The 11602-nt window shown below is 46.5% G+C and overlaps 2 protein-coding genes across 2 annotated transcripts; one reads left to right on the top strand and one right to left on the bottom strand.

Annotated features, from left to right (window-relative positions):
- Positions 1-237: 237 nt before the first annotated feature.
- Positions 238-7448, bottom strand: GGS23DRAFT_587302 (Mus7/MMS22 family-domain-containing protein). Its single transcript, XM_051517477.1, has 6 exons — positions 2658-7448; positions 2435-2607; positions 2209-2379; positions 2024-2158; positions 1794-1974; positions 238-1744 (listed from the first exon to the last, which is right to left on the bottom strand). The coding sequence occupies exons 1-6, from the start codon at positions 7201-7203 to the stop codon at positions 531-533; spliced, it is 6420 nt and encodes a 2139-aa protein (XP_051367804.1). The 5' UTR covers positions 7204-7448; the 3' UTR covers positions 238-530.
- A 120-nt stretch (positions 7449-7568) lies between these two features.
- GGS23DRAFT_341157 (uncharacterized protein) lies at positions 7569-8026 on the top strand. Its single transcript, XM_051513043.1, has 2 exons — positions 7569-7729; positions 7785-8026. The coding sequence occupies exons 1-2, from the start codon at positions 7663-7665 to the stop codon at positions 7922-7924; spliced, it is 207 nt and encodes a 68-aa protein (XP_051367803.1). The 5' UTR covers positions 7569-7662; the 3' UTR covers positions 7925-8026.
- Positions 8027-11602: the final 3576 nt, after the last annotated feature.

The following is an 11602-nucleotide window of genomic DNA, read 5'->3' as shown; positions in this document are numbered from 1 at the left end:
CCTATCTTCGTTGCCTTTTATTCTAGTCCCCTTTCCTAGCTGCCGTTTTTAGCTAGCCGATCAACCGATTATAGCTATTTATAGCTGTAATCTTGGTTAATCAGTACTAGGCTAGTTGTTAGCGGTTGGGCAGTCCTTTTCTCGTGCCTCTATCATAGCGTGCCCACGCTGCTCCTGTTCATTAGCTTTCTATATAACAAGTATATAACTAACTTTAACTGCATATCACGATCTAAATTTAAAAAATATAACCTTGTAGTTGAAGATTCGTATATATAAGCGATTATTTTATATAAAATATATTTTCACCTCGGTATATAGCAAAAGCGTAACGAAGAAGCCCAGAGCGTAGCGCAACGTTATCAACTACTATATCATGTGTGAGGTAGTTTTTTAATATTCAAGAGGTGGCCAAGTGGATTCTCAGAATACTCTATGTCTCTGGTGCTATTGTAATATAACAATCAATTATACCACAATGCTGGTTGCAGGAACACCATGTAGGGATCCCACCGTCACGCTGGAAGCTTCTACCAGTAGAATGAAAACTCGTTACTTGGTAGTGTAGCTCCCCTCGCGACCGTCGAATCATGAACGTAATTCCACCCCTGGAGCTGCTCATAGAGCATTCGCAATAGCTTCTTCACGTCCCACCTCGGGATCTGCGTCCTTTGCCCATATTGTGTTCTGCATGGGCCTCTTATGGTGATAGTTGATCTATCCGATACCCAATTATCATCAATATCGCGAACCATATGCTTGGCAAATTTGTTGATATGTTCACGAGGGTCGGATAATATGACTATCTCGGAAGTCTGAACGCCTTCAAAGAGGCTACTTGGATCCACCAGAGATTGCTCTGTGTCCAATGCCATCCAGTGCTTGGGCCGGTGGAGAATACTAGAAACGTATTTCCCAGCAACTCGCGCGAAGTCTGTGAGCGCCTCCATCACGTGGACGATGTCCCCTGCTGCCCGGGGTGCTGGTTCGTTGATTAAATAAGCTGCCAGAGACGGCGATAGTAGGTTGAGGAGAGTCATGACCTGGAGAAGTGAGTAAAGGTGCTCGGGACGGAATTCGGTAGCGTTGAGCGCCCGAAGTTGTTGAAGGCCAACTAGAGTGAATTGTAGTAGCACTAGAAGACCTTCCGCGTCTTCGCTGCCGATTGCCCTGTGAATACAGGTTGCTGCAAGCTGCGCGCTGAAGGCGCCGACGTAAGTATCTAGTAATACCCACGCATCGGGCGCTCCGAGGGCAGTATTGATGATCGCCGGGAGCATTCTACCCAGCATGAAAGAGAGAACATGGTGATGGCTCATCCCTTGCTGCAGTATTGATTTTTCATCTACAAGCTTGCCGTTGGCAAGCGCCAGTTTAAAATTGGGGAACAGGAGATAGAAAAGCCCAGGAACCGCCTTTGTGTCTCCCTCCTCGAGTTTGAGGCCCCATGAGAGTATGCTCGCTATTTGCAGGCGAGGGTCTTGGCTGGAAGGCGAATACTCTCGGCTGATTTGATAAAAGTAGGAGTCCACAGGGCAGAGGTCTTGCGATCTGATCATAGTGATGATTGACCGGACGAATTCGATGTAACTCGCGTGCTCTGGCGAGCCTAATGGCATTGACTTGAGGTCAAGTTTCATTTGCTCCATAGTAATTTTCAGAGCCTTCGTGAACTGCGACTGCAACAGTGATCTTCGACTCGTTTCTGCAAACCGTAAAGTCCTACGCATCACGGCGACCACATCTAGCTGGTTTTAGTAATGTATATCTGAATCAGTAAAAGCAGTACTTACGGCTGAACAAGCCCTTGTTCGAATTGTAATCAGGACTATCGCCGTTCCCTATAACCGAGTCCTTTAAAAGGGGGTTACCACGGGTTTGGATGGCTAGGGCGAGCTGGTTTTCATAGGCTAACAAGTGGAGAGGCTTAGCGAGCTCTACCATCAACAAGTCGATGACTGTTCTACCCAGGTCCTTATGAATTATTAGCGATGATTCATCACAATGCGTAAAATCACCAAACCTTGAAATCATCCACGCCATGCTCTATTAACATAGCTAAGAAGAGAGCGCGGTACCTTCTCGAAAAGGACGAGGCAGCTTCCTTCGCACCAGGAAATATAGAGTACTTCCCAGCTAAGAAGAACTGGGACACGCGCTGAAGGGCATGTTAGCTTTTAGCATCGATTCTAGTTTAGAGGCACCTACCGAAAGCCGTGAATGAATCAAGCGCGCTGCCTGGCGTCCTGCAATAACCACAGCCTGCTCCATACATACGGCGCGACCGCTGACGGGGCCGAGTTCCTCTTCCTTGAATTTCATTTCGGCAATGACACTAAGCATGGAGAAGAAAGGAGGGGCTATTTTCCGATCGATAAGCTAGGTAGGTTAGTCGTTAAGCATATCATTAGGATGACAAGGGCCAGAAGCCTACCATGATCGCATCTTCTCCATGCCACGAATATTCGGGGTTCTCGGGAGGCTGCTTCAAGAACCCTTCGATCCGCGAGACGTAGTAGTCGAGAATATCTAGGGCGGGTCGTAGGCTGCTCCAATCAAAGCTCGTTGAAGAGAACGGGAAGCGCGTGAAAACCTGGTCCAGCTGATCTACGTAAAATGAGGATATGCCCGCAGTCAATCCACAAGATTGAACTTACAATGATTCACGGCGAAGGATACGGCAGCCAGCGTCCGAGAACTGCGAATGACGTCTAAGAAACCCTTCATCGAGAAGCGAAGTATATCCATCGCGCCTTTCTTGTTCGATTGGATCACGGTATTTATTACGTCTCGGTTAATGCCTTTCGAAGTAGCCTTGGGCATTCTAGAAAGTTGCTGCTGGACATCGGATTCGGCTGACAAGTACTGTTCCATCACCTGCTGGAATACATTCTTCTGCCAGTCGGCAAATGGTTTGTACGAAACAATGTCATCGTCGGACGAGATCGCGAACCGGGCTAGTTGGCTCCAGGCTCGTAAGCTAATCAAACACGCCTCCTTGTGAGAACTGCCGGGCACCACCAGCTTCTCGATCGTCTGGACGGATGGTCGCAGACCGGGCGGCGCGGCCCAAAAGAGCGTACAGAGAAGGTCGTGGTGGTTCCTTAGGGCAGCTAGCTCGGTCTCGTGGATGTCGTCCTCCTTGCTGTATTGACGGTTATGATTTGGAAGCACCCTCGCCACCATATTTTTTACGTCCTTGGTCAAGCCGTAGCTTGTCAAGCGTTGGATAGATAGCGCCAGGAGTTTCAGAAATATATGGAAGCACCTGTCTTCGGATAGAATGGCGAGCGACGGAGATCCCGTGAGGCGTTCGAGGAACTCGGGGGATCTATATACCTCCTCGTTGCGTAGATTTGAAAGGCCACGAGAGGCAAAGAAGTCGAAGATAGTTCCGATGACACCATTGGATTTGCGCCATCCCCACTGCTCTACGAGATAATGGCAACGGCTAATCATACCTCGACAATAATCGTTGAAACTTGGGGCTTGACGTGAATTGCTCTCGTATAACTGGAAGATGCACCTGAGTAATCTCTGCGGTAAGATCCAGCCTTCCAAGGGACTCGTGTGCCTGATACCAGGAACAACAACGCCGGCATTGTCGAATTCGCCGAGGGGAAGTAAAGTAAAAAAATTGTACCATATTTGTTCGAGTGTGTGCGCGTCGCTAACTGGACCGGGGACGCGTTCCAGCATGACGGACGACACGACATCCCAGAACCCTGCCTTTGGGATACGTGCCTCTTCAAGAACCCGGATGAGGACGACCCAGCATATCATCGAATGCTGTTCGTCGCGGATGCCCCTTTCTCGAAAGGGTATACGCCGCAGCTCGTAGTACAAACTCCGGATATCTATTAGTTCGGTCTCAAGCAACTTGCGGGCGGTTCTCTCGGCGATGTTCCTTAGCACTCCTTCAACCTGGAGTCTTTGCGATAGTTGGTCGGGGTCACGGCAGATGTGCAATAGTTGTGTTAAAATGATCAGGCAGCGACTGAGAACGTCGATGAGCGGCCGAGTTCTGTAGTGAGGAAGAGGTGGTAGGCTCTCCAAGCGGTGCACAAAACTTTGCAAAATTTCCAAGGATCGTCCCACGAAATGTCTCTCACTCTCCTGGTCGGAGAAGCTGATGGAACTCTGCAAATAATTCAGAACGAATTCGGTAGCCTCAACTAGAACTGTGCCGTTTTGAGGATCTGGGGAATCTGAGTGCAAGTAGTCCGCGATCCAGTCGAATACAATACCCAACTCTGATGAGGTTTGTGCCTCCCACAGGCCCCATCGTAATACTTTTTTATCAAGAACGAATGTCTGTCGGCCTCGTGGGTGATACAAGTTTTCGCCAGTCTTCCCGTTCAAGGCCTTCACTAGTCGACCGCTACCGAGAAGTGTGCTCTCGTGGAGGAACGCCCCTAGATCTAAGGGAAATATTTCGAAATGTTGGGTGTAGTGCGTGCCAAACGGACCAAGCCCCGATAACTTGACGCCAGCTTCTGCGGAATTAGTTGATTCAACGGGGCTCATGGGACGTATTTCGCGTGGTAGAGGGTCATTAGCGTGCGTATACTGAGGAGCGGCAGTATCCACGTGTGTAGGCCGGAAGCCCTTCCGAAATCTTGACCGCCCACGTGTTGACGTAGTAGGGTTCGGACTTGCGGTATTGCCCACAGACGGTTCGTTGTGCCTGGGAAAGCTCCGGGGAGAACCATTGCCACCCACAGGTTGTTCAAGCTGTAACTCCTCGAGGGTATGTAGCGATCGACGCGACTTTCGGTATAGGGCATCAAGAGCCCTTTTCTGTGCATGAAATGCGTGCCGCCCAACCTTCTCGTCAGCCGTTTCAAGCTGAGCGGGCCTCGAAGCTACATTGTGAACATGGTTGGAAAGAGAGATATCGTCTATAGGCCGAGTTGGTGTGGTTATGGTTCCCGTTTTTATTTCCACAAAATCGCGGATACTTGTCTGTTTAGACATTCGACGGGGTTGAAGGAAGCGGCTTGAAGATGGGATATGATATAAGGGCATTTTCGAGAGAGACATCGCCGGCTGTGCCGTATGACTGTGAGTTTGGGGGTGGAGAGGTCTGTACGAATATGATCGAGACGTTACCGCGGTTCTGGAATAAGTTCTCGGTCGGATGCGCCCCCTTTTCCAATCCCTCAGCACGCTGCTCGCATCAATGTTATCTTGACGCGTCCCCAAAGCGATGTGCTTCCTTGTTGGACTTGATCTACCCCGGTCTGACCTCCTGTTAGCTGTCCGGGCAGCTATACGGATAAAAGGGGGTGCGTCTGGTTCGACAACATCTAAGATGCTAAGTCGAGGCGGCCGTGAGGGCTTGGTTGCTCGGCTGCACTCCTGTGTGGGAGGCTTTACACCAGGGTTGCTTTTACCGCGATCACTCTCGCTGCTAAAATCAGCGCATGTGCCTCTCGACCTATTTAACTGCCGTTTGATTCTCTGTTGCCGTTTCGGTTGGACAGTTTCGTCTTCTAGTGTGGCATAATGCCTTTTCCTCTGCTTCCTGGGCCTTTCTAGCATGTCTGATTCCACGGTAGATCGTTTATGTCTTAAAAGCATATTATCTGTATGATCGTCCTCGACAACCGAGCCGACATCATCTTCAAAGATAGAAATATCGTGCTCGGCATTAGCTCTATCCCCTGAAGCCTCATTATGTCGTAAGGTCGTTTCGTCGTTATCCGAGTCATCAAGAAATAAGGCGATGTCGGTGGCAGGCTTTGCCGAGGTCTGCCGACGTTGAGCTACACCTTTCCTCTGGGTCTGGTCTGTGGAGTGATCCGGGCTTCCCTGCAAATTGGCCTTCGTGTTTTTGACGGGAGTGCTTTGCTGATCGAGGCGAAGCCAAGATGCGGGCAATACACCACGTATTCTCCTCATCGCTGCCTGTACCATTCGAGTCTCACTTTCCGAGCCACCGTGAGAATTATCATCCCGCTCGCTACTAGCTTGGGATTGGCTTACTACGGAAGTGAGATCTAGTATACTTGTGCTGTGCTTTGCTGGAATGGGGCTTTGGTCCCGTGGTGCTATTAAATCGCCTGGTTTCGGAATGAACCCAGTGATAACTCTGGCACATTCGGTAGCAGTCGATGGTGAAGCAACGAGCAAATTTGGGCTGTTCCGGGGAGCAGAAGAGGGGATGTCGAAAATATTATTGTCATCTGCTAGATACGGCCTCTCTCTCTCCCCACTAATGGACTGGTATAACTTTGAAGTCCTCTGTTTCCGGGGAGATTTAGGCGAGGCCCGTCCCTTGGAAACGACAATAGGTTTATTTCTTGATTCCCACTTGCTGATGTCGGCTGGGTCAGGAAACTCATCCTCGTCCTCCTGTGAGCTTCTTAATGAGATTTCAGGTTGTTGAATGCTCTCACGCTGGAGGGATCGAGGCCTTATGCCTATCAACTTAGGCTCGTCCTTATCGACATTTTTAAACGGGCCAGGATGTCGCGATCCCTGGCTTTCTCCTAGATCCTCCTGGATAAACCCTTGGATGGTCGATTGACTGTCCCCTTCGTATTCTTGATCTTGGGAATCATCGTCTCGCCTCCTTCCCGCTACCTCCTCAGCCTGCAGCCTCAAGGGTCGTACACCATGTGACCTAAGAGTTTTGCTGTACTGCGCACTTTCTAGTAAATAAGGGTGTTCCTGGATAGGTTTTCGTGGTCGCAATGATCGTCCGTATCGAATCACACTCTCCTCGTCGTCATCCGGTATGTTTACCGATTCTGGCGATGCTTTAACTGGTGGTTTAAGCGTATGCGAATCGATAGGGGGCGATCTTGACGCTTCCGAGCCCTCCAAACCCTCCAATACACGCTCGGTGGCACGCATTGGACCCCTCAGGTTATCGTAGGTTCCATCGCCTGGTGACGATAGAGGCAACAGTGGATCGAGGTGGCGGGGAACATATTGCGCCCCAGATAGCTCGTATGGCTGGGAGTGACCCGGATCGGCATCAATCCTTTCCCTGGGTGCCTGTGATGATGATGGTGATGACGATGAAGGGATATCCCAAATAGGCTCGTTTTTATTTGGCAAATTCTCCACGAGAAACTCATCCTGTGGACCGGCGTCGGCTCGAGGTGACTCATGTTCGGATTCTTCACTGCCATCGAAGGCACTTTCGTCTTCATCCGAATCTGGGACCTCCCCAAGCTCCTTCCATCTCGCCATTGAGACAGTGAAGCATTTCTCTATACCGTGGGAGGCGAGGGAGACAAGGTTAAGTTGGTCTGGATGGATGTCCTTGTGAAAAGAACCAAGTGCCTGGCTAGACGCGTCAAACGCCACTTCAACGCGTATAGTATTTGAGGTAGGTAGGTAGGTGTATAGTGGGGGTAGTAGTTGAGGGCAGTCCCTGTCTCGCGCGAGATAGCCATAATATAGGATATGACATATAACACCCTTATGTGAATATATGCAAATAGGCCTAGGCATTAACATGAATGTTGATTGACTTGGCACTTCAATCAGTGCTCACTTAGTGGTCGGGTACCCGAGACGTTAGTGCCTAGAGAACATGTACCAGGTAACCAAACAGACATATAGGTACATAGCCCCCAATTACCTTAGGTAGTGCCGAGACTTCCCAACTTCCACGTCAAATCTTTTTTATAGGTATTGGATCACTTGATGATGAGCTCACTTGTCCGTGGTTTTCTTCCCATCAGTCTCGCCATCGCGTTTGGGATATGGAATGGTATGCGTTCATAATAACACTACCGGCTCTTTGGAATAAATGCTGAAATTACCAGGTTACTATGCGTTTGACACCTCACTCCGGGAGCAGCAACAGCAAGGCAAACGAGCAACGCAACAGCCCACGACCACAAATGACAGTCAACAACCTCCTAAGGCGCTAGAAGCCGGGCAGCCGGCCCAGCAAAAGTCATAGGAAGACACATCGCCAAGCCGACTGTTGTTGAGCCCTACAGGTTCTGTGGTGATAACCTTCTACTAAGCTAGTCGCTTAGAGGGTTTGGAATTGGGCCATACACCGCTTCAACTTCCATCTCCAGATGCCGTCGACGGGAGTTCGACAGCAACGAAACCGGGGAGCTAAGAGGATACCCCTTCTCGGACGGGGAAGCGGACTCACATGATGGTCTCCGACCGACCCCGTGTACTACAGCAGTACAGATACGACAAATCGCGCTCAGAGAGATACCGATACATATCTAGTAGACTTCGCCACGGTCTTCTCTGACGGCCACGGAACGGGCATCCTATGCCATGCTATGCATTTGCATCCACGTCTATGTGTCGATATGTCCACCTATATCAACCTAAAGCCTGGGTGTGAAATATGTTATAGGCGGAGAATGGGAGGGAGCTAGGTCTCACCCTGTTTACATTAATAAGGCCCAAGCTGCGTGCTGCTGGTTATATATGCTTGAAATATGTAGGTAGGCGTGAGGTCGAATACTTAATTGAATGGTGGTTGGCCATCTCACATTCTACATGCGCCTAGGGGAACGGAGTTTATGATAGGTACCAATTTTGCGTACCTATGATTCATTCTATTAGGTATTTCCAGAGAGCCTAACGTATTCATTTAGCAGTTTAATGAATCGGAACGATCTCTCCTAGTACTTATCCTGCTATCTTGACAGCTATCGACTCGATGAGAGCTGCACGTAAAAGTGACACCAACTTATTCTCTTAGCCTGCCAGCAGCCTGAAATTAGGTACATATGCTTGAATAGTACATAAGTACCAAGTACCTACCATAGCAGGAGGGGGGTCTATGGGCAGTATATCTGCAATACTAATACGGTATGGAAGTAATCTTCAAGCGAGGTAATAATAATGAACGCTTTTATTAGGTATAAAGTACTTATATTAAACTATGGTAAAACCCGTACCGTAACTTTTACTATAAGTATTATAATATAGTTATTTTAATGAAATAAGTATTTATTACCTTCTCGATATTATATCAGTTCAGATATATATTCTAGCTTAACATAGTTTCAAATAGCTATTCTATTCTTAGAAAGAGCTATTAAATTAACATAGCGTTCGTATCGTACCTATATCGTATCTTAAGTTTAATTTACTTTAATATCATAATAGAAATACTTTTAACTATAGTAATCCTTTCCAAGGGTAGTAACAGTACTAGACATACTATTGATAGACCCTCATCCTCCGTATAGTACTTATATAATAAGAAAAAACAGAGAGTATGCGATATTAAAGCCTTGTATAGTAAATACTAAAGTATACTCTATTGGTAACTATAATACGTACGGTAATCTAACATAAAGAAAATTAATATTAACTTATTAATTAAAAGACGAAGAATTTAATAAAATTATTATATTATAAGTTTAGCTTATAGTTGTAAAGTTATAATACTCACAAGCATAAAAGTAAAGAAAATAAAGAGAAAAAATAAATTGAATACAAAAGTTACTTAACTAGTTAATAAAATATAATAAAATAACTAAAAAGAAATTTAACTAAAATAAACATACTAATTAGAATATGGAAATTTTAATAATGAAAATAAAAAGTAAATAAATATAAAAATAATCAAGTTGATAATTTTTTAATATATATTTTTCACATAATTGTAATAGACTATGCTTAATAGTAAAGCCCTAGTTAATATTAAAGCTTAGCATGCAATTACCTTTTTAATACTGTAGTAGTGCGGTGGATCTAGGCTACGTAGCCTTTTCAATGTCTATTTATATAGGTCGCGCACTTATATTTTCATTAGTTAGACTTAGACCTGTAGCCATTACTAGTTACAGCCATTTACTTCTTTTGCCATGTCTTTTTAGCTATTCTCGTTGCCCTGCCGTTCTAGTCCCCCCTTTCTCAGCTGCCGTTTTCAGCTGGCCGATCAACCGATTATAGCTGTTTATAGCTGTGATCTTAGTTAATCGGCACTAGGCTAGTTGTTGGTAGTTAGGTAGCCGTTTTCGTGCCTCCATTATAACGTACCTACGCTACTCCTATTCAATGGCGACCACCTAGTAGCTCTTCCTTACCTCAGTTTTAGGAGCGACCTTTTGATTAACCGTTTTGCAGTTAATAGGTTTAGGATACGACGATCAGGAGATTCCCTGATTTTTAACTGATTAGGAGCTATTTTCGTAGCTCCAGAGCCGTTTTCGTGGCTTTTAGCCTTAGCTTTTTAGGTTAGGATTAATAGGGAGGGCAGATAACTATAGCGACCATTAATAACTACGCCCTTTCATTAGCTTTTAATTAGCTTACCTAAAAGCTCGTTCGCCGATCAATAGCAGTTTTTCTCTTAGTTAATCTAATACCGTTACCGCTACGACCCTTTTTTATAACCTCGCACGCGCTTGAAGGCATCTGTTCTTTATTGATCGATTTATTTTAATTACAAGAGGCTTGCCGATAGCTTTAATCGCCCTTGTTTTATTACTACTAGCTAGTTACGGTACCTAGGGAGGTCTCTCCTTACCTCCCTAACTAATAGATACTACGATGCCCTTATGTCACGGTTTTAAGAGCTATTCGCTAAGTAAAAGCCGTATATTAATAAACTAAAGCTAAACGAAGAGAAAAAGGAGAAAAAGGTACGCCGTATAAGCCGTACCTATAATAGCTAGCCTTATCCTCCGTAAGTATTAAGGGCCTAATTACGTATTATGCCCTAGCACTAGTTAGGGCCTTACTATAGGTATAGCTTATTATATAAGGTCCCCTCCCGGAAAAAAAAAAGTACGCCTTACCGCCCTTTTCTTCGGCGTTTAGCCCTAATAACCTAATCCGTTTTTTTCCCGCGCCTTAGGATACGTACCGTATCTTTAGATACTACCTCCGTCCCCCGGGATACGTTACTCGCTTCCCGGATTATTAATTCCGTCGCTTAAGGTATTAATATATTTCTAGGCTTCCTTCCGTTCGTACGTTTTCTAAGGTATTAATACCTTCCGGGTATAGCTTCTTTTTTCTTTTTTCCGGCGGTTATATTATATCCCGGGGTCTTCTCTTCGTCTACCGTTTCTTTCCCGGGGCCTTTCGTTTCCCGGGGTATTACGCCGGGCGCCTCTAGCCTCCTAGTACTCTTCCCCCGGGTCCTATTCTTTCCTAGGATTTCCTTTTCCGCCGTTTCCGTTTCCCGGGTTACGTTATCCGTTTCCCGGGTTATTATCTTCGTTTCCCGGGATATTACTACTTTCCGAAGGTTATTAATCCCGATCCTTTTATTAAACCGTAAAGCTTTAAAGCCTTACGTACGAAGTTACTTATAAGCGCTTATTAGGTCTAGTCTAACTCCCGTAACTACGGGATCGTCGGTCCGTTTACCGCCGTTTAAAGACCTTCGTTTATCTTCCGTTCGTTAGCGGAGCCCGAAGGAATCCGCCTAAAAACGCGTTAGGGCGCGCCTTCTTATCTATTACCGTTAAAAGGCCTACGGCCTCTCCTACCGTTTAAAGGTTAGGGGCTTATCCTTCCGTATTATTAACGGAGCGGCGAGGCTCCGCCGGAAGACGTACTAATAATACGCCGTCCTTATTCGTTTAAAAACCATCGTTTATCTTCCGCTAGCGGATCCTGTCGGATCCGCTAAAAGACGTATTAAAAT

Source organism: Durotheca rogersii (assembly GCF_024521655.1).
Source record: "Durotheca rogersii strain YMJ 92031201 chromosome Unknown GGS23scaffold_37, whole genome shotgun sequence".
NCBI lineage: Eukaryota > Fungi > Ascomycota > Sordariomycetes > Xylariales > Xylariaceae > Durotheca > Durotheca rogersii.
Note: the sequence above shows the minus strand (reverse complement) of the source record. Positions and strands in the feature narration are given on the sequence as shown.